General features: G+C 38.1%; 1 protein-coding gene across 2 annotated transcripts in view; it reads right to left on the bottom strand.

Annotated features, from left to right (window-relative positions):
* LOC122357771 (dedicator of cytokinesis protein 2-like) overlaps positions 1-23,297 on the bottom strand; it is a 92,969-nt gene that overhangs the window by 62,242 nt on the left and 7,430 nt on the right. For both annotated transcript variants that reach the window (XM_043257328.1, XM_043257329.1), the window contains exons 8-24: positions 22,995-23,149; positions 22,837-22,918; positions 21,714-21,849; positions 21,557-21,632; positions 20,484-20,560; positions 19,894-20,144; positions 19,697-19,795; positions 19,013-19,085; positions 18,455-18,558; positions 15,472-15,658; positions 14,330-14,427; positions 14,156-14,245; positions 13,206-13,306; positions 12,765-12,899; positions 6,304-6,412; positions 5,527-5,597; positions 4,673-4,779 (exon numbers count right to left, since the gene is read on the bottom strand). In XM_043257328.1, coding sequence (XP_043113263.1) covers positions 4,673-4,779; positions 5,527-5,597; positions 6,304-6,412; positions 12,765-12,899; positions 13,206-13,306; positions 14,156-14,245; positions 14,330-14,427; positions 15,472-15,658; positions 18,455-18,558; positions 19,013-19,085; positions 19,697-19,795; positions 19,894-20,144; positions 20,484-20,560; positions 21,557-21,632; positions 21,714-21,849; positions 22,837-22,918; positions 22,995-23,149 — 1,951 coding nt within the window. The remainder of the gene's footprint in view (positions 1-4,672; positions 4,780-5,526; positions 5,598-6,303; positions 6,413-12,764; positions 12,900-13,205; positions 13,307-14,155; positions 14,246-14,329; positions 14,428-15,471; positions 15,659-18,454; positions 18,559-19,012; positions 19,086-19,696; positions 19,796-19,893; positions 20,145-20,483; positions 20,561-21,556; positions 21,633-21,713; positions 21,850-22,836; positions 22,919-22,994; positions 23,150-23,297) is intronic.

The following is a 23,297-nucleotide window of genomic DNA, read 5'->3' as shown; positions in this document are numbered from 1 at the left end:
TTAACACCAAATACCGGTTAGTAAGTACGAGTATGAGCCTTCGAAATCTACTGCATCTGGCAACCTGCTGTATGAGAGGAGTTTTACACTTGGATTATGTTTGATTGATAAAGTTGATTTAGAGAGCACTACAAAACTTACTTTCATGCTTCGTGGGGTTCATTTCAGTCCAGAATGAAGTGTCAAAGTTGACAGTGAATTTGATCATTCTCGCTCTGTAATGAAACCGAACACCGCAATGAGGGTTTTAAAGGTTTCTAATATCAAAGATGTTTTAACCTTCATCCAAAATCCATCTTTTTCGCCTTTCTTTCTGTTTCTGATCTATAATGCACCCAGGGTCCAAAATAAACACTCACCAAAAGCTGAATACCAGTTAAAATGACCTTGGAAGAATGAACTGAAAGAGTTCCTGGTCTGTTGGCTTCTATTAAGAAATAATTCATGGCTAAAATTGAACTCAATAGTTCTTTTATTCCCTTAATGTGGCAACAAATTTAAACTACATGCATATATATATATATATATATATATATATATATATATATATATATATTTTTTTATAATATAAATTATATGAACATAGAGACATAAATATTTTCTAAATATATACTGTATGTAAACAAAAAGTTTTATATGCAATTAATTGTGTTAATTAATTAATATAATTTAAATTGCGTTAATTAAATAATAAAATCAATTTAATGCATTATTGTGAAGGAAAGAATTCATTTACTCACATAAACGCAATAATAAATTATCCTTTGCGTGTTATAGACATTATATTACTACACACTTTTAGCGTGATGCACTTTCAGTATGGACACTAAACAGAGCCTCAATCACCAGCATCTGCTCAATGCCACCGGTCTCTGTTCCCATCATGCCTTGTTTATCCTCCAGGTGAGAGCCGGACGCACTTAGATGAGGCTAATACGGTGAAGGTAATTGTACAGTGTATAAATGTCCCATTCCTCGTGCTCATTTCAGACTGACATTTCGCAAAATGGGGCCTCGTTTTCCAGCGGCTGGCTGGATAAATTTCAATTAAAATGCCTGTCAGGACGGCTTATGGGGAACACGGTAATTCAACAATAAATAAAATGACACATGAATATATGAATAAGTAAACAGCTGGCCGCATCATGCGGGACAAAAGAGGAATCCTCGCACTGTGATGTCAAAGCAGGCCTGGGCCAATCGCTAGAGGCGAAAGAGCGGCGCTCATGAATATTGATGAGCGAACGCACTGGACGCATATGGAGCGGACAGCTTGTGATTGTGCTCAGTGAAATGCGCGAGTTTCATTCTGAAACCTGATGTCTCATGCAAACTAAGAGGACGTCGAACGCTACCGGAATGGGGAAATGATCATTTGCAGCGAAATCCGTGGAGCGGATCTGATTTTGTGGCAAGCCAAGCAGAGACAGGGAAAAAATATCAGAGTTGCTATTTAAAATCTTTCTTCTAGTTCTTTTAGCCACAGCCGATAACATCTGTCTATTATAACGATGCATCGACATCAACATTTAATAAAATAGAGCAGATGAAAGTCTTCAGGTCAGACGGGCTAATACTCACATGTGTGTTCATCGACTGAACGAGCCACGTTCATATCAATAACTAGAGAGCTGGGCGGACTAATATGATGTTGACATATGTAATAAAATAGCGTGCCAAAATGTAATTATAGTGAATAAGATGTACGTAAATGTGCTGATGCATAGATTTTTGCACCACTGTGTATTTATAGGTCACAAGTTTACGTTTTTATTTTAGTTAACTGCAATAACCCTGGCCATGCACTGACAAGATTATTGGTAGACAGGTTAACACTTTCAGGTTAAATGAGGCAGGATGATGAATCCGTCTATCATTACCCATCATCAACACACACACACACACACACACACACACACACACTCAACACAATCCATCACCACTCTCATGAGCAAAACTATCAGACTCTTTAGCAAAACACACACACACATACTAACACATTCATCACCCGTCTGCATCTTATCGAAGTTAAAGAGCGTACACACACACACACACCATTCATCACTTTATAGCATCTAGTTAACAGGCCGTTTGGCAGGAGCAGGCCAGAGGCTATCATATAAACCCAGAGAGAGAAAGAGAGGAGGAAAAGATACAGCATATCAAAGACGCCGTGAGAAGAAAAAAGTGAAGAGAAGAAAAGAAAACTACTTTAAGAGTAAATGCCTAATTTATTCATGCTGCGGTGCTTGCTGGGAACTCACAAATCCTTAACGTTTCAGAACGTCTTGACCAGTTTGACCGTGCTCAGATAACCGTGACGATATTTGGGGATCTAACATGGATTATAATGTAGTGTAGAGATGCACTGTTATGAGATTACTCAATGATATTTGCTGATTCTCTAAACTATATATATTGTGACGAGTCGGCTGCCCCTCCTCTTTATTGTCACCATCACCCGTCCTTTATTCGCCGCCCTTCACCAGGCTCCCGGCGGGAGTGGGTGTGTTCGAGAGGAGGGGCGTGGTAGTCAGGTCTGGCGGCGTGTGACGAGGCACACCTGAAGGATTAGCCTTGTCACCGTCGCCGTTAAATACCTGACCGCGTCTCTCCTCGGGAGACCGGTCTCTTCCCCGTGCATGCACGCTGGTGTCCTCGTGGGTCCAGGAAGGGTGCGTGATGGACCTCACCCCGCCGTCCGAAGCGCGTCGTGGGACCTCCGTAGTCAGGCTGTGAGCACACAGCTCATCCCACTCTGCCGCCGGAGCAAAGAAGCACGGAGACGCCGCGGAAGAAGCAGCGACCGCCGGACTCCGCCCCTTACCTGGACCCTTCCCCTGGAACACGGCCTCAACCTTCACTTTCCCGCGGAGCGAGGACACAGATCCCCCTTTTCCCATGGACACTTTATTTTGTATTATTATTATTTTGTCAATAAAAGCTCTCCGAGGCCTGACGCCACGCCCACTGTGTCTGTCGTTGGCTCCTCCCGTCACAGTGGTGGAGAATGCGGGCAAGGCGGAGCTTAGACGGCACAGTTGGGCGACATCTGATGGCGTCATCCCCTCTCGCTGGTACCCATGCCGGGATGGAGGAACAACGGAGACTCGCTCCCAGCCACCAGGAAGGGTAAGTGGCGCTTGCTTATGGTCATTTACCCGGTGGCTGGTTGAGCATTCCGACTAATTCCCGGTTTTTCTGTCCCGGTGCGAGAGGAGTTGCCCGAGAGGAATCCCTGCCCCGCCCACTCCGACTGCTGGAGCCTGGTTGAGGAAGGTAGCACTCCTGCGTGGCGGCGACCGCCTGACGGGGTTGGCGGCAGGGAGGGGAATGTGACCAGTCGGCTGCCCTCCTCTTTATTGTCACCATCACCCCGTCCTTTGTCGCCGCCCTTCACCAGGCTCCCGGACGGGAGTGGGTGTGTTCGAGAGGAGGAGGCGTGGTATCGGTCAGGTCTGGCGGCGTGTGACGAGGCGCACCTGAAGGGATTAGCCTTGTCACCGTCGCCGTTAAATACCTGACCGCGTCTCTCCTCGGGAGACCGGTCTCTTCCCGTGCATGCACGCTGGTGTCCTCGTGGGTCCAGGAAGGGTGCGTGATGGACCTCACCCGCCCGTCCGAGAAGCGCGTCGTGGGACCTCCGTAGTCCAGGCTGTGAGCACACAGCTCATCCCACTCTGCCGCCGGAGCAAAGAAAGCACGGAGGCGCCCGCGGAAGAAGCCGCCGCCCCTCGCGCCCGGGCCAGAAAAAGGGAGCGCGTGCGACCGCCGGACTCCGCCCCTTACCTGGACCCTTCCCCTGGAACACGGCCTCAACCTTCACTTTCCCGCGGCACGACGAGGACACCAGATCCCCCTTTTATTTGGACACTTTTAAAAGCCTCTCCGAGGCCTGACGCCACGCCCACTGTGTCTGTCGTTGGCTCCTCCGTCACAATATATATACACACATATATACATACACATACACACTGGTACATCAGAGGTTAAAATGAACCACAACACTATTATATTAAATGCTATTTCTTTTCAGACATAATAATCACACTCAGAAACGTCTGCTTTACGATTTAGAATGTATGCAAAACTGACATCATAAAGATGTAATCGATCAGATGTTTTCAGATGAAGCGATCTTCAACAAACATCTGGCAGACGTACCCGTGCTATCTGGGCGCATACAAATCATTCAGTGTTCAGAAAAACTTCCTGACAGATTTATCCGAACACATCATTAAATATTCCGATGACTCCCGAGCTAAACGCAACGTCAAGTGTCAAGTCGTGTTTTATGCGACGTCCATCTTTCGACTGAAATGCTTATGTAGTGATTATATCACGCAATCGTTCGGGTAAGTTGTACAGCATGTCGTTCACATGTTTGTTTCACAAGAACCGTCTCGCACCGCAGCATTGGTGATTAAATATACAGGATTTAAAAGCTGACGCCGTTTCATATCAGAAGTGACAAAAGCACAGAGCTCTTTGTAATAAATTGGATTGGAGGCGCATTTCGACTTAAGTTCAGTGAAGGAAAAACCGGCGGACGGCGATTATCGGCATCCCTAGTTTAAAGTCGTTCGAAACCCTTGGTATTCATGACTCAAAATGTAGCTCCGGTATAGTTTCAGGACAGATTTGAAATGACATCTCAGACTTTCACTTTTACCTTGTCTCTGGAAGAGTTTGCTGCCTACAATTTCAGTCATGGACACCACTTTCTGCTTCTGTAGTTTATCCGGAGGAATACAGGTGTAGAAATCATACAGCAGCTTGCTGCAAACAGACAAGACGAGAAAAGCACACGGCATTAAAAAAAGTATGTGAGATCTTTAATGCGCTTAATGTCTCGTTTTGCGATATTTTGCAAGTCATCTGATCGTTTTTTTGCACAACAGTACGTTTCGGTGTCAGTACTGTATTCCCGTAGTGGATCTTAATCCATGATCTTGACGAAAATAGCAGAAATGAATCCATAAATAAATGCTGAGGCTGCTGTGGGCAGAGAAAGTGACCTGTGTTTTATCGATCTAGTCTGAACGCCGCCGGGGTCTGCGAGAAAGCACTGTATCATATCGACCATCTCGGAGCCGCAACAATCACCTGTGTTTTGTGTGCAGTGATGAATTAGACGCCACTTGAAGCTAAACACACACACACACACACACTCCCGGCTCTAACTAGATAAAAACACTTAAATTGAACTATCCATATGAGAGAAACTCGTTCCGCTGTTTCTCGAACTCATTAAAAACTCAAGTCGAGACATCAGACATCTGCCTCCGTTATAAGCGCATGAGCAGCCGAACTAGTTAAAGTCACATTAAGGTTATAATAGCATTAGCGTCGGAGTAGATCAGGTAAATGTAAGAGCACATCAGCTTCGGAGCGAAGGAGAGTCGGTGGTGATTGATTTCTGATGTCACAGGCTGGCGCCGGCCATTAAAGCTTCTTCAAGCACTTGTAGCCCGGCCCGGAACGATCAGGTGTGTTTGAGAGACTTTCAGCTGTTATGAGACTCACCTGAGGAGTTTAGCATCGAACACAGTTTCCACATCTTGCAGGACTGTGGGTAAGTACTTCAGAGCGGCAACCTACACACACAGTTATAGCACATTTGATATGTTTTGATAAATAATAGAAATAAAGCATTTTTAAAAATCACATATAAAATATTTACAATAGATATGTAATATTCAATATTTTATCATGTAAAAATATAGTCTCTAAATGTGATTTAATAAAATATTTATATGCCTATTTAAAAAAAAAGTGTTTATATTATATATGGCGTCACATTAAATATATATATATATATATATATATATATATATATATATATATATATATATATATATATATATATATATATATATATATATAAAGAAGTTGTGAAGTTAAGAGCCCATTGAATAAAGTGTTACCATATGTATATTATATAATTGTTAATTTTTTAAGTTTTAAATGTCATATAGATTGTCATATATAATGATTGTATATACACACATACGGATATACAGAAATCAAGTGTGTACATAAATATGTGTGTGTGTGACATGCATAAAGGCACAAATACTCACACACACACAAAAATAAATAATTGTAATAAGGATGTGAAATGAATTTCTGAAACTTCTGATTCTGAACTATTTCTACGACATTACTCAACAACTAATTTACAACACTTATTATTTCATGTGACTCCTTTATACTGACTACCAAATACAAACTGTACATACAGAACTATATAAACATATATATCTAAAGCTTTATTCATAAACTGAATTAAACTATTGGTACCTGCTGCAGTAGTGTAGTGGTGTAGTCACTTTTCATCAGGTTATTGATCGACTCAAACAAACTTTTGAGAGATTCTTCAAACTCGGCCTGTTCCTTCCCTTCATACAGTCTGATGAAAGAGAAAGAAGGAACAAATACTTGTGAGCAGTGCGATACATTTCACATATCCATCTTTACACATACACACGTACAGTATTCAAAGTAATACATCTCTTCCACCAGGATTTCAGGTCCGTTTCACATAAGTGGAGCATAATTTTGTCCATGATAAAAGGTAAAAAAGATGTGGTTTCACCATAAAAGCATGTAAGTAATATATACAGTGATTTAAATATCCTCTCGTTATGTTTTTATAAACTTTTTTTATTTATTGTGCAATTTCTAATTGTTATATTTAAACAGATTATGTTATATCAAAACTGCTTGTGTTCTCAAAAGTGTCCGTTTAGCAGAGATGCTATAGCTTTTATTAATATTTTGATACATTTTGAATTTTTTTAGTAAAATACTTGTGGGTGTGTTCAGTCTTTTTATCAGCTTTTTTGATCAATTTTAGCTTAAATTACTTTTCTTCAGAAATACGTTTAAAGGGAGGTTTTCTTTTAAAATAAAAATATATATATTAATAGCACATAATGGACAAAATTGCCATTTGCATGTCAAATAAATTACATATAAGAATGCATGTACATTTATCTGCAGTCATTTGGCAGAACGCATGAAGAAACGCGTAAGAAGATGCATTTGATTCATACACCGCTTAACCGTTATGACGCATAAAGCATGGCTATAATTTCTGCTTAGTTTATTTTAGCGTTCAATTTGGCTCGAACGTTTTTAACGCCAACCCATCGCGCTTGCGAGCAGTTTCCGCGAAGCCACGACACAAAAGTCTCTACACCCGACAGCGATTAAATGCATGAGCGGTGCATGACATGGAAGACCCATTTAACTTCTGGAGGCTTTATTACGTCGCGTCCGGTCGGGACAATAAAGACGTGATGAATCTAGTTCGTTTGTGGGTCACTTATGACGTCGTTCGACTCGGAAAAGCTTTCAGGTGACAGACGCTGAGGATGTTTTCTCCGTCTCTCTCTGGTTTATCTCTCTGTTCGTCCGTCAGGAGTAACTCGGCACAGATGTTATAGTCGGTGGGGTTTCTGAGGGTGGGGATTATGCTGTAACACACGACAGTATTTACCGCGGTACCGCTGAAGAACAGACGTGATTACTGAAGCATTGTTCCTCTAATCCACATGAGAGCCACAGTTAATACGCCACCTCTGACCTTACACAATATCACACACACACACACACACACACACGCTCTCAATACAGAGACACATATATAGTGTCATCAAGACAAACACATGTACATTTCCTAGAATCAAAAAACCTCCTCAGAAACGCGCACGAATGCAAAGCAACACACTTCAACATCAACAAAAACAGTTCAAATCAGGCCTGAATGCCATTTAAGCATCAAATTTGATTAGTTGTGATGTTGCTACGATGTTTATTTTCTTTGTATATTTCATTGATTCGCGCACGCTTTCGTGCACAGATAGTTTAAGTGAAAATAAACATTAAAACTGAAATTAAGATGAATTAAATGCAAATAGTAATATAAAAAATTTATAAAAACGACAGAAGCACATCAAATTTGAACTAAAAAGATACACACACACACACACACACACACTCACATTCACACACTTTAATCAATTTAACACATTTGCATGTTCACTTGAATTAACTGGAAATAAATAAAAACTAAACTGAAATAAAAATAAATGAAGCCTAAATAAATAAATAGTTAGAACTGATTTTTTTTTAAATATTTTAGCATGTAAATGTTTTTAGTATTGTTTCGAGAACAATGTGCTTTGATGTAACAGCCGTAAGTTATGCGATGAGATAATAAATACAATTCTAAAAATTCATATATATTCATATATATATTCATATGTTTTCTAATATCATAAACACACATACAGCCTATATGACGCACAGATGCGCATTTCCTAGAATTACTAAACCTTCCCTTCAAACTTTACAAAATAACTCAAATATCAGTTTAAACATCAGTATAAACCCAAATGAACAACAAGAAAACATTATATATTCATAAAACACTACACACACACACCAGAAAACTGCCGTAAGGGTTTTGATGTTGCCCAAAGCTAAACACACACTCACACACACACACACACACACACACACACACACACGCACAAGCGCACGCACGCACACAGCGTGTTAATCCTGATGATGGGTATGAAATGAGAGGCATTAGAGCATAAGAACAACCACTCAAAGAGATAAAACACACAAATAACACAGAGAACGTGAGAAGACGAAAAACTTTGAAGAAACCAGCAAACACACAGCAACAACATTTCATTTATAATAAGGACAGTCCTGCTTCTGGATTCTGACTGGTCAACAACATGTGTGAAACGCTTAATTAACTTCAGCTAACTATCACCAGCTCTACCGCCGAGGAGCTCCTCAAGCTTTTTTGCAAGCCAAACCCCTCTAATCTAAAATATTTAGCTGTCGTATCTGTAAGTAAATATTTCAATAATTTAACAACACATTTGCGTGTTCAGTTCCCTGATGTAGAGTTAATATCATTAACTAGAACTTCAACTATTTTTAAAGTGTTATTAATTGAAATTAAACTTACAGGAATTCAAATATAAACATCAGATGCAACTAGATGCAAATTAGTGTGTAACTTGGCAACTAACTGAAATCCTTTTAAGCACTAAAATGACAAAACAACTAAAAAAAACAGTACAATAAATAAACTATAAATAAAAATTAAATAGTAAATAATAAATGAACTTAAATAGTAATATTTTAAAACTAAAAAGAATAAGAAAATGCCCATAAAATGTTATATTAAATTGAAATGATAAAAGTTGAATATTATTAAAAATATTATTAAATACTACAATGGCCTTCAAATATTACTAAAATTACATGAAATTACAGACATTTCATTTTATTTATTGATTTAAATTTGTTTGATTTAACTGTTAGCTTCTCTTCCAGTTTGAGAAACCCTGGTCTAGGATGATATGAATCAATTTGACTTAGAAAATATTTTTAATGAACATGTGAAGTCATGAGGACAGAAAATCTCCCCAAATTGAAGCTAAATGATAAATATTTCATGAACAATTTGGGGTAATTTTCCCATCCATTTCTTCTTTTCAGCTATTTCATTTAAAGCATTTATGAAATTTCCAGAGCGTGCAGAGAACCAGTGTTTTTTCACACCCGCATGGTCTCTTCTCTCTGGGAATATAGCGTCTGCGGTTTAATCTGGATGTTTTAGAGAGTTATTTTAAAAGCGCAGAGCAGTGACGCTTTCCATCAAACTCCATTATTAGAGAGAAGCGCCTCCTGCCGGGACTGAATCCAGAGCAAAAACACTCCTGCTGAGAGCCTTCGGACTAATAAACACTGAAAAATGATCCGGCCGTGATGGAGCTGCATTTCTACAGATGTTAGTATGCATCAGCGTACTGCAGTAAACAGACTGCTTAATATAATCGAGAGGAAGAGAAAGAAAGAAAGAAAGAAAGAAAGAAAGGAGTCAAAGCCTTTGGCTAAAAAGTTCAATCCAAATTTAAAAGAAAAAAATGTAAATAAATACATGTCATTTTTATATTTGAGTTATTAAATATAAAGGTCAACATTTTAATAAAACAACAACTATGCAAAATAATTATTTGCATAAAAAACTAACACAATGCAAAGTGATTGTCTTTTAAAAAAATCCAATTTCTTACTCAATTTGATAAAGTTGACCGACTGAAATTTAGACACTAAAATTTAGACACTAAACTCTAATATGGTAAAAAAAAAAAAAAAAAAAAGACTAGTTAATATGGTTTATGTAAGACAAAGCAAGAAAGAAAGAAAGAATCATAAGCCAAATTTTAAAAATAAAACCTATATTTAAATATAAATTATTCTTAATAAATTAATATCATGCATTTTATACGTATATAAATTCTAAATATATATAAAAATGTGCACAATATCAAATCTAAAAATAAATATGCAAATAAATACTTTGCATGAATAAAACGAACTGAAGCTAATTGTAGTGTGTAATTAAAGCATTTATTGTGATCATATGCTGTTTGCAGTAAGACTGATCTGTCTCTCTCTCTCTTGTTGGTCATTAGTGCAACACACACACACACACACACACACACACACACACTCTCACTCATACTCACACTCATTAAGATTCGTTTAGCAGCTGTTTTGGCATCAATGACTATTAGGCAAATTAATGATGCAATCACCTGCTACACAAACTTGATGACTGAACACACTGTACAACACACACACACACACACACAGTTTGGGAACGACAGATGCATCTAGCATCAGATTTTAGTACGTACATGCATTAAAAAAACATGCTGGAACATTCAAAAGACAGCAGAAGTACACGAAAGAGACCATAATGAGCATTAAAGTAAATTACTACTGTGCTTCTACAGTCAGTTAACATGACAGCGAAGCAACAAACTGAAGAAAATCTTGCTAAGCAAGTTAGTTTAAGTTATAGCTACACATTTTGAAGGGATGTTTCACACAAAATTATGAATTTGCACCTTCAGGCCATTTAAGATATAGACAAGTCCATCACTTGCTCACTAACGGATCCTCTGCAGTGAATGGGTGCCGTCAGAATAAGAGTCCAAACAGCTGATAAAAACATCACAAAAATCCACACCACTCCAGTTCATCAGTTAATGTGTTGTAAAGAGAAAAGATTCATTTCAAACCATTCATTTCGAACCATCACTTGTGGTGAAATCCTGTTTATAATCCAGTCTCGCATTAAAATGAACCAACATAGTCAGCTGTTTGGACTTTCATTCTGACGGCACCCATTCGCTGCAGAGGATCCATTGCTGAGCAAGCGACGCAATGCTACATTTCTCCCAATCTGTTGAAGAAAAAAGCTAATCTACATCTCGGGTGGCCCGCGGGTGAGGACATTCTCTGTGAATTTTGAAGTAAAAAGGGGCTGCACACTTGGCCAAGCAATGCTGTGTGTGTTTTCATACTCGAGGATGCAACTTTCAGAGGAACGGCGCTGGCAGTGTGAATGAGCATCAGCTACAGTCTGTGTTTCCGCAGTGCCGCTCAATGACGGCATCCGGGGGCCCCACAGGCAGAGTCATAAATCACAGACAGACACGGGCCCTTAATGACCGTCAGGCAGCGCTGTTACGCTCCTCGACAAAACGCCACGGACGGAACGTGCTGCGGGCGGCCGGAGGACATGTGACCCTGTCAAAAACCCGAAAAAAACGACTGCTGCCTTAAAACGTCTGTCTGAATCTCAGCCCAAAGCAGCTGGGCGTTTATTTCCTTGTTTTGTTTCGTTTTCAGCCCACGTTCTGATGAATGAACCGACACAGGCTCAGAATATAGGACAACTCTTTCACGTTGTTTTTGGGAGCGTGTCCAGTTCGTATTTTAAGCCAAATTTAAGATTAAATAAAGCGTATCCCACAATTCAATGCATTAGATTCAGCCTTCCAGCATATCAACAAATGAAATACCAATATTGTCTATTTTGATGCAAATAAAAATGCATAATCAATAATAACATGAATTAAAAGTCCAAAACAATGATGCAAAATATGCATATTAATTTCTGAGATAATAAGCGGATGCCAAACCCATGTGACAGTCTACTCAGTATAGACTACCTTTCAAAAGTCTGAGGTCAGTAAGTCTGTGTTGTTGTTTTAAAGAACGCCTCGTTCTTTGATGAAACTCTAGATGGAGCTGATGGATTCTTGATATTCACATTATTAAATGACTTGGCACGAGATGATTTGTTCGTGTTGAATAAGCAGCCAATGAGCTTGCTGCTTTACATTTAAATGGCTGGTCAGCATCCACTTGAGCTGTGAAACCCTTCACCTTCCCCAGCTTCACCTGTATAGATCTGCTGCTGGTTATTTTGAATTATAATAATATTTCACAACTTTACTGTATTTTTGTTTCAAAAAACACTTTGTTGTTGCTTATTTGCAAGTTAAAAATACATAAATGTGACGTTTTTATGACTTGCCAAACTATTGGCTGGATAACACAGTCAAAAATGTTCATTGCCACACACTGCAAATTATTTAAAAATATATATAGTAGGCACTATAAGTATATACTGCAGCGTGCAAGCATTCTATTATGAACACAACCAACATGCAACAAGCAGTCAATGAGAAAACTGACCAATCAAATCGCCCGTGCAAAGGTCAGATCTCTTTCCTATAGTCTTCGCAGTGATTTATTTCAGGCAGGTTTTCAAATTGTAGTTTTTCAGGGGTCTGTCTGCTTCATTTGGTGTTTCTGATTCAGCGGTGAACGTTCATAATTCCTTGATGTCAGAATCACTTGCACAAACTTACTGAGAGTAGAGCATCCGGGAGCGGACGATGAATTTGAAGATGTACTCGAGGGCTTTGAGCGTCCTCAGGATGGGTTCACAGGCCTCCCCTCGACTGGACACGTCTAGATATGTCTTCAGCACGGACATCAGCTTCCTAAAGCACACAGAGTGAGAGAGAGTTTGTGTGTGTGTGTGTGTGTGTGTGTGTGTGTGTGTGTGTGTGTGTGTGTGTGTGTGTAGTTTAAATAGCGTGCAGTCTGTTTTCTAAATAACGTAAACTACAAAATCTAGACAGAGAAAAGACACTAATCATCTAGATTAGAACAACTAGCAACAGGCCTTATTGTTTTACTACGATGAGATCTGGGTCCTTTACATTCACCCAGTTGATTTGAGTTTTTGAGACACAAACATACTGCCATCTAGTGTTGAGAAGCACACTAAAAAGCGTTTGACCTACTTGTAAGCCAGGGTGGCACTGAAGTGCTGTTTGATATAGGCCTCCAACACAGTGTTGAAATGCTGAAACTTCCTGTCGGCTATCAGACCGATAATATAGATCTGAAAAAAGGACATTATTTATAAGAGTGGCTCTCAATCAGGAGCATGGGATGAACGCAAAAGTATCCTGCAATCTAAATTACTGGAAAAGTCACGTATATACACATATACACATAAATGTTGCATGTATACATTCATATTTATACAAATTATATAACGTATAAATATATTACATACTGTTGAAATAGTATGACAGCATTAAAATTATATAATATAATGTATTTACATAAGTAAAATACTATGTTATTGCATTTATTAATTTTTATTATATTTAATTATATATGTTATATTGCCAGTACTAATTGGTATAAAAAAAACATAGAACACAAGCATCTTTGTCATCACAGCTGAAGTATTAGAAATATTAAATATAGTCTTGGACTGTGTGGACTGTGTGGACAGTGATTGAGAATCACTGAATTATAATTTGTATTTAAAACTGAATATATTAACAACTATTGCATATTCCTGTTATCTATTTTTTATTCTCCTGGTTTTAATTTTGGGACTAGAATCTGTCACTAAAGGAAAGCTGAATACCTCCCCACAGAGACTAGCGGGGGAACTGCTTATTTTGAAAAAATATTCATAAAAGAGAAAATAAAGTTTGGGTTAGTCATCATTTTAATTAGCTTCATAAAAACGCAAGTCTTTGAAATGGCCCAAATTACTGTAGCTACTGCCATCAATGGTTCTGTCAAGAACATTCAGCATTCGTGGAATCTTTCCACTCCAATTTTTTTTAAATGTTCTTCACACTAAAGGCTCTTCAAGGAACCGAAAATGATCCATCTGAGGCTCTTTTGCAAAAAGACTGTAGATACGTGTGTATGTTTGGATGCTCCTTACCAAGGCGTCAAAAACCAGAATATCATAGTCATCGGTCTGAGAGTGTTCCATCATAATGTTGAAAAGGGCGTCCAAGGTGTCCTGCAGGAACTACACACACACACACACACACACACGTAAACAAACATGCATGCTTCGGTACAGATGCTCGTGTGTAATTTCGGTGCAACACACCTTCACCACCTCCTCTCCGTCAATGAGTTTGAGCTCCTGCAGGTTTTGTTTCAGCATCTCGGGTCGAGTTCTCCACTTCAGCAGGCCCAACAACCCCACTGAGAGACGGAGAGACAGAGACAGTGCGTCCTCAACCGACTCTTAATTACCATGCATTCATAAATCGGTTTATTTCAAGTTCAGCAGTGAATATGTCCGGGTGTACGGTGGGGGGGGGGTTCATTAGGGTTGCATTGTGATGGATGTTTCCGGAAGATTCATTAGCGTGATTTACGGGCTTTCTCAAGAACAGCTGTTATGCCACACCTGCGTCTGTGTGTGTGTGTGTGTGTCCTTAAAGGCGCTTTAAGATAAAAGTCATTTAACAATAGCAAACGCGCACACAAATGCATATCCTATTTAAATACTGTACTGTACATTTACTATTCAGATCTCTAAGGCTTCTAAATGATCATCACGATCAAAAGTTAGCTGAAAAACCTGTTGCACGGAAACTACTCCATGCTTTCTGTCATCTGATTGACAGATTAGGCTTTTTAGCGAGTGCTATTAGTATAACTTCAGCTTGTGATTTGAAATTTTATAAAGTAAAAATAACAATAACTTTGATATTTCAAGACGAACACTTACCGCAACTTAGCTTCACCTGATTATCTAGATATTACTTTCAAATAAAATCAGTCAGTATCAAATCTGCAGCAAATATAGATCTCTGAATATAACTGAGCTGTTTTTTCCCCATACGCTCAATGTCAGATTATATGAAGCCTGATTTATAAACACTTAGCACTTTTTGATTCAAGATATTTCACACGTCAGGCTTTAGAGGGTTAATATATTAATATTTAAACGGACTGCTTTTACTTTCTTAACAATGCCGCGCCGGTCTCATTGTGAGTCGGCACACGTCAGGCCACAAATTGTTTGTTATGCAGTCTTTCATCAGAATGCAATAACCTGCTTTCCCTCCGAAAATGACTTTCCTTTTCAGCCGATGTCATCAAGACCTCTTATTTCTCAACCTTGCTGTCACAAAGAAACGCTTTTCACCACATGATGTATAAAAGGTCAGCATATAGGTTGTTCCCCTCAGAATAATCTCCCTGGCGTTGCAGAAGTGGAATGGCCTGTGAAACACACACCGTTCTGCGTGAGTTTGGTGGAGCAGACGAGCGTTGCGATGATGAAGGTGTCTCTGGAGCTGACCGACAGGCCTCCCACGGTGCTGGAGCTGCGCATCAGGGTCGAGCCCTTGTGGCTGTCCGAGTGACTGCGCTCCGACGGCAGGGACAGGTACGAGCTGACGTCCTCCATGCGCTTACTGTCACCCTGCAGAAAGAAGGAACACACACTGGCCTCGTATCTGTTTGAGAATGAGTTCATTAACTGATTCCTTCACCCGTCGTCCACCATATTATCCGATTTAAAGGGGCTGTGAAGTCTGCATTTCCTGTCTTGCTCGCAATACAGATATCGGAATATGCTTACATCAAAATTAAATTGTCAAATTATCAAATTAAATTAAATCATTCATTCGATTATCAAAAACACAGTTGATTTTTATTTATTTATTTATTAAGTCCTGATATCTTATTATGTGTCATTTTTCTTCACCGGTAAATTTATCTTGATTTAATGGTATAGAGGTATTGATAAATGATATTGTAATCTATGTTTTTGGGTAGTTTGTAAATTGATTTTGACAGAAATTGCTAGATATAGGGTAATACGTTTATTTTTGTTGGGACACTTAATATGAAGATAAAATGTGAGAACTTCTCATATTGATATTTGTATTTGTATGTTGAAATTTGGATTTTAAGATACTGCATTCATTGTGTCATTCAGGTATTATAGCTCAGTTCTTTTTAGTTACTTTGGAGAGATTTTGATACTAAATAACATGAGCAATAATTATGATCCATGAATGAATGGATTCTAATTTGCTTATCTATGGTTAAAATAGAGAAAATGTTTTTAAATTCCAGTGCAAAGAGGCAAATCAGAGGCGTTTGGTGACCAGAAAGATAAAATTCATATATAATGTCATGGTTTAACCACTAGATGGCTGTTTAATAAATACTTGTAAGGCTATTTATCTGTACTCTAGTTGCTCAAAACTAGAGCACTGCCAGTCATAACTGCTTTTTTTTAGGTTTAACCTTTTAATGTACTTTAAGACATTATCAGATATTCAATGTTTATGTTGCATTTGAAAAGGAACATTACTGAAAAGGAATAATATGGACTGATAAGGAATTTAACCCCTAGAATTTAACCCCATTTCAATTATTAAAAAAAAACATAAAAATAATAAAAACAGAGATACGTAATGTAATATTACACTACGCTACGCTCTGCTAATGTAATGTTACACCATGATAAGCATTAGGATATACATATGTTGCAATATTTGTCTACCAGATAATAACTGAACGACACAATGAATCTTAAAATACTCTAAAAGCCAAGGATATTCAATGAAAACAAATGACCGATGGGAAGTCGCGATGCTTGCCATTGCTCACATTGGTCAGACACCGACCAATAAAATGTCTTGATTCTTAGCCGAGCCCCGCCCCCAGCTCTGCTCGCTTACATCTGCATTTACAAGTGCACAGATGAGTTTTACAATAGGAATATCGCAAAAGGAGCAACAAAAGTCAAAGCGCCAGGATCTGAAGTTGTACAGCCAGATCTGAGAAGCTGTGAGAGTCAACTTATGGTTGTACAGCGAAACTGAAGTCAAATGCAAATGTGCCGCACACATCTGTGTCTGTCATTTTGTCAATGTGAATGACATTTTAGAAATGTATAATTTTTACTCTGTAAAATTTTTTACATGTATAATTGTTACATGGATGTTGTGGTCATTCTCTGTGTGTGCAAATCAAGAGATTCTGAGTGTAAATTTCAATTTAAAAATACAAAATGAAGTTCTCACGTTCAAATTAGCAAGCTCTAGTGTTTTGATACTGTATTAACTTCATAACTTAAAGGCATTCTTTCCTGAATTCATGCATAGCATTAATAAGGACATTAACATTGGCTCTGCGAATAAAATTTCTGCTTTCCAGAAATTAATGCTAATGAGTATGAAAGCTCTAGACCTAAAATACCTTTATAAAAGATATGAAATATTATATAATGATTATTCTAGTGGCATTAAACTTATATTTAAATTGTATTAACATTTACAGCAGTACAAAATGGACAAATTGAGATATTAGTCCAAGCTAAAAATCAAACCGTCATTGTCTTATTGACAATTGTCGTTTTTATGAATAATCAGGGTTCCCAACAGGCCCGACCCCAAGCTTGGCCCACCCTAGCACCACACTACTTAACAGCCAATCAAAAATTGTTGTTATATCCAATTGAGCTTCCTATATCCACTCCCGCCCACACCTGCAAACCTGCTATTAATGTATAGCATTTTCACGCATCAGGGAGCCGCTATCAATATGTGTGCATTTGAAATCTTTTTGAATCCCCACTGATGTGCATACAGCGATACTACAAAATCACGACAGTCCACCACATAAATAGCCAATCAAACCACATGTAAATAAATACATTACATAAAAACACCCAATAAAGACAGTGACACTGTGATTGCGGTCACTACTTTCTTCTGCTTTTCATTGGCCATAGGGCTAGTTTTGTCACCTGGAAATCCTATTGTAGAACAGATGCTGTCAGCTTTTTATGAAAATATATAACACTCCCCCACCCACCCCAAACTCATAACCCGACCCACCCGGAATATCAACCCCTCATCTCCTACATGGAGCCGGGCCTGGTTCCCAAGGTCTTAGAAGACTGACAAGTTATGGAAAACCATACAGAGTGTAAAACCTGTACCTTTAAGATTTCAGTGTGTGAATGACTTCATAGATAGGCCAACATTTACATAGCAGTAGTAAATGAAGCGTCTCTCTTTTAAGCAATTTAATTCTGACTCGCAGACTTTTAGACTGAATCTAGATTGAAGTTTTAAAAATAAATGTTAGATTAAAATGTTTTGCATTGTCATGATCCACTTAAAACCCATGAAAAGTATCACTAAATCAATCTCCAACTATTTTTTTGCTTTATTGTGTATGCATAGTATGCGTTTCTGACCTTAAAGACGGTGAGCTCATGTATGCCGTCTTTCAGAACGGTCCCGTCTTCCTTCATCAGGCGCACAAAAGCCATGGCAAAGTTCCTTTCACTCTTATCCTTCGCTGCATAACACAAATTAAACATTCATTTTGTATCTAAATTCATTTCAGGTACCAATCAGTACCGTAGTACCTGACAGGTTGGATATTAAGAATCTAATTTAGAGTCCTGTGGCTTTTAATGCATGCTATAATTCATTAGCTAACATAAAATAAAAACACTGGTGACTCAAACCCAATTTCTGAGGATTTAAAAACAAATGTGTTGTTGTTCAATCTGCTAAACTCTTCATCTGACTTGTTTTTGAGATTGGGACAGAACATACATCCATGCATGTACTTAAGTATGCACTGCAAAACTGATGATCGTAAAGTACATACTTTTGAAATGTGGCAAGACTGTTCAGAGGTATAGGGACATGCTAACGAGTTATGCCACTTTGACTAGTGTCTTTGCATATCTAAACAAAAAACTGTACTTCATTGATGCAGAAGACCCAAAAGCTGCTCAACTTACACTCCTGTGAGGATCGGTGACGGAACATGAAGCGCAGATGGATTCTGGGCATCTCCTCCAGAGGGATCGCCACCTACAGGCCGGAGAAAAACATTACTACATACAGACTAAAAACTGGCCAAAACTAGAGGATGTATGCTTGAGAAATTAACTTTGAACTTGAGATCAAACTGATCTGCTTTAAAATGCATGTTCGTGGTCTACTTGCAACCCCTTCAAATCCCAGACTCCATAAATGAATATAAATGTATAATATATGGATAAAAGTGTATTTTGTTTCACCTAGAAACATGCTGACCCGCTGCATCAGCTGTTAAAGTGTCTGCCAGAAAACTGACACAACACAGATTGGAGACTTGTACTTGCACGATTAATTGTTTTTAAAATGAATCAGGTGAGTTAATGATTCAGTGAACGATTCGGCGATTGATAAAAACATTTGTCTCTTGCTTTGTTCATGAATGAATCAGTCACTTGCATTTAATAACACTTGTATGTATATACATATGCATATACACAACACTACAATCCATGCAGCATAAAAACAAAGCAAATAACAGGTTTTTACATCTTTGCAGATTCATTAAAGATAAAAACTTGATCCTACTACATAAGTATTCACACCCTTTTCTACCAGACCTGCAGTGCAAAGATGGCTGACTCAATGTCTCACTCACTTCTTACCTTAAAAGTTTCCATCCAGCGAGGTTGTTTGATCTGGTAGTAAATGACTGATTTATATTCATTTACAGGCCGATCTCCAGCTCCCAGACAGATTGAGTTCTGTACAGAATCGCAAGACAGCTGTCAGTCAACACAGAAAACCCCGCCCCGGTCAGAACAGGCTGACCTTTGACCTCAAGGTCAGAGGTCACACTCACCGGCACAACCTTCCCCTCCTCGTCACACACCAGCATAATGACCTCCACGTTCTTCTGTGTGGTTTTGTTGTACTTGTCGAAGTCTCCGGAGTGCAGCGTGAGGTAGATGTCGTTACGGATGTCACCCGGCATGATGATCTCAGGAAAACCCAGCTTTCGCGCAACCACGGTGCTCCGGTCCACCAGGTGGGGGTATTCCTTTCGGATCTGGACGATGTCGCCCACTAGAGCTTTCATGGTGACCCACAGACCTGACACGGTGTCAGTGTTTTAATATCACGATCATGACAGAAATACATGGAACCTTTCCGCAGTATGAAAGCGTATGATTCATAGCAGGCGCTAATGGTGGATGAACGAGGTAAAATAACGAATCAAGGTTTAACTGTTTTTGTTCGTCCTTTCCACCTCGTCTCATTCTCAAACGCCTGTTTTAATGACGGTCGTAAAGCTCATTTACCTCTCATCATTCAATCTCTCTGTTCTGCTGTATCGTGTGGGCAGACGGGATTATGGGTCCAGTGAGTATTAAAGCATTAGCGGATATGCCGTGCTGTCATTTGAGCAGAAATAAAAGCACTGAGACATACCTTGACCGCTGCTGTCACCCCGCGATGACGTCACTTTGTTGAGGAGAGTGTGAAGAAAGTCATTCTCAGCTACAACCCTACAAACACGCACAGAATGATTGCTTCCAACAACAAAATGAACATGAACCACTCTTTTAATGCCACAGTTAAGATTAAAATTTGTAAAATGTCTAAAATCTAATTAATTGCAAATAAATCAAGACAACATTGGCGGAGAAAAATATTCTCGTCGCTTTGTGACGTTACGGTTAAAACATCCAAAATATCTTCAACTGTGTTCAGAAGACGAGCAAAGCTTTTCGGGGTTTTAAATGACATGGGGGTAAGTGATTAATTACACAATTTTAAGACGGAGTAACCTTTTAAGAAACAAGGGTGTGATCTTTTTTTAGATGATCAGGGTCAATTGTTCTTATTTTGTATTCTAAGAAATACCATTTATGCAGTTTATGAAGCCCAGTACTAAATAAAAAATTTAATCGTTAAACAAAATGAGAAGAATTTACACATCGTCATCCTGTTCAAAAGTTTACATCCCAACAAGGAACATGGTGGCCAAAATTTAGTCTCAGTTTGTTCTGTCTCTGTGTCACTGGGTTAATTACAATCAATAACGAAATGAATGTAAACTGATCCTGAAGAAAAAAATGTACTGACCCCAATTTTTTGAATTGCATTGTATATTGTTTTTTTTTAATAAACGCTGTTCTCTTTAACTTTTTATTAATCAGAGATCCCTAAAAAAATAAGACGCAGAACAGCGGTTTCCAACACTTATTATGAACCAGCATATTAGAACGATTTCTGAAGAATCATAAGATCATGTGAGTAATGATGCTGATAATTCAGATCACAGAAATAAATTATATTTTAAAATACATTAAAACAGAAAATTGTTTTTTAGACTGCAATAATATTTTAAATGTTTGATCGGCAGTATGAGTGTACATTTTATATATATATATATATATATATATATATATATATATATATATATATATATATATATATATATTTGAACTATTTCTTTAAGATACATGGATGAACAAAACACAAAGAGTGGAAAGACTTACGGATGAAATGGAATGAAATTTTGCTTCTCTTCATCACAGTCTGTCTTTCCTTTGATGATGTCGCTGATGTCCATCACTGCCAGTAGGCACAGATATATCAGCTGTGTGTCTGTATGCTACACGCTGATCAAATAAGAACATTCAACCTGATATTTACCAGCGACACCAAACGGTCTCCGCAGGCCTGTCGTACATTTCTTATGATTAGCATCTTTCAGATCCATACGGCCAACACGCACAATCTGGCAGATCAGATAGATCTTCTCTCTGCTAAGGTCTTTATTCCCTAGATCCTTTTGAGAGAGAGAAGATAGGGAGAAAAAAGAAGTCTTTCAATCCTTAAGACATCAAAAAGTCACAAAAAATGCTATGGTATGGTAAATCATAATTATTAGAATAAAAAAGTTGTAATTATGAAATAGCAGTCAAATTAGAGTATGAAAAAAGACAAAATAGCAATTATTAGATAAAATGTCATAGATAAACGCATAAATAATAGGCATAAAAAGTCATATTTATGACATAAAAATATGTAATTGAGAAAAAATTTAATTAATATGCTACAAAGTCAATTACAAAGTTTACAAATTAAAAAGTCAATCATATGTCTCATTCATGATAATAATACTTTTAAGAAAAGGTTATGAGACAAAATGTCAATTATAATATATAAGTTATAATTATGAAAGAAAAAGTCAAAATTGAGATTAAAAATTTGATAGTCTCATTTATGATCTAAATAATATTTGAGAGATTTGTTAACAAAGTGGTAATTATGAGGCTGTCAAAATTACAATAAGAACAAATCAAATTAAAATGTTATAATTATGAGATAAAATGTAAAAAATATGGCATAAAATTTAAGTCATATAGTCATAATTATGAGAATAAAAATCATAATAGAAAAAAAGTGGAAAGATTATATTTTATATTTGGAAAGATTATATTTAAGATGTACAGCAAGTCGAACTTATTACTAATATATGATAGTTCATTAATTATAAGGAAAACGTCAAAATTGAGGTTACCAAGTCATAATAATAATACACAAGTCAAATGTGAGGTCATTTGTATTATTTATGATAAAGTAAATTATGAAATAAGTCATCATTATGTCATTTGACTTTTTATTTCGTAATTTTGACTTTTTTTTATCCTAATTTTGACTTTTTTAATCTCATGATTTTGTCACAAATATTTTATTTTCTTATGTAGCAGAAATAAGCTTCCAAAGTCGCTACCCAAGACAGACTCCCAAGTGAAATCTGTAAGTGACTTACTGTAAAGACCACCTTCAGACTGTTGAGCATCTCAATGTCCTTCGGCAAACCTTTATCTCCCCATCGGACCAAATAATTCTCACTGCAGAGAGACAGAGTGTGTGTAATGATGACAAACTCCTCTAGACTGAACAACAGAGCGTGTCAGTGAGGCGCACCTGATGTTGGTCTGCTTGATGGGGTCGTACAGAGACATGAAGAGCTCTGAATCCTCGCCGATACGACACACAAAGTTACGCACAAAGACGTACAGACTGTGTGTGGGAGAAGACTGGATCCGTGCGGATACGCCATGATCCAGCTGAACGTTGGACTACACGGAGCGGAGCAGAAGAGACAGGAGTTGATGTTAAAAAGAGTTTAAATTCACAGAAACAAATCTGACTGCCACCATACTAGAGTTTTAGAACTTGCTGGGTTGCTAATATGTCGCTAGGCAGTGCTAAGTGGTTGAGAGCAAT

This window comes from Puntigrus tetrazona, chromosome 14 (genome assembly GCF_018831695.1).
Source record: "Puntigrus tetrazona isolate hp1 chromosome 14, ASM1883169v1, whole genome shotgun sequence".
Taxonomy (NCBI): Eukaryota; Metazoa; Chordata; class Actinopteri; order Cypriniformes; family Cyprinidae; genus Puntigrus; species Puntigrus tetrazona.
The sequence above is the reverse complement of the archived record's forward strand: the minus strand, read 5'-3'. Positions and strand labels throughout refer to the sequence as shown.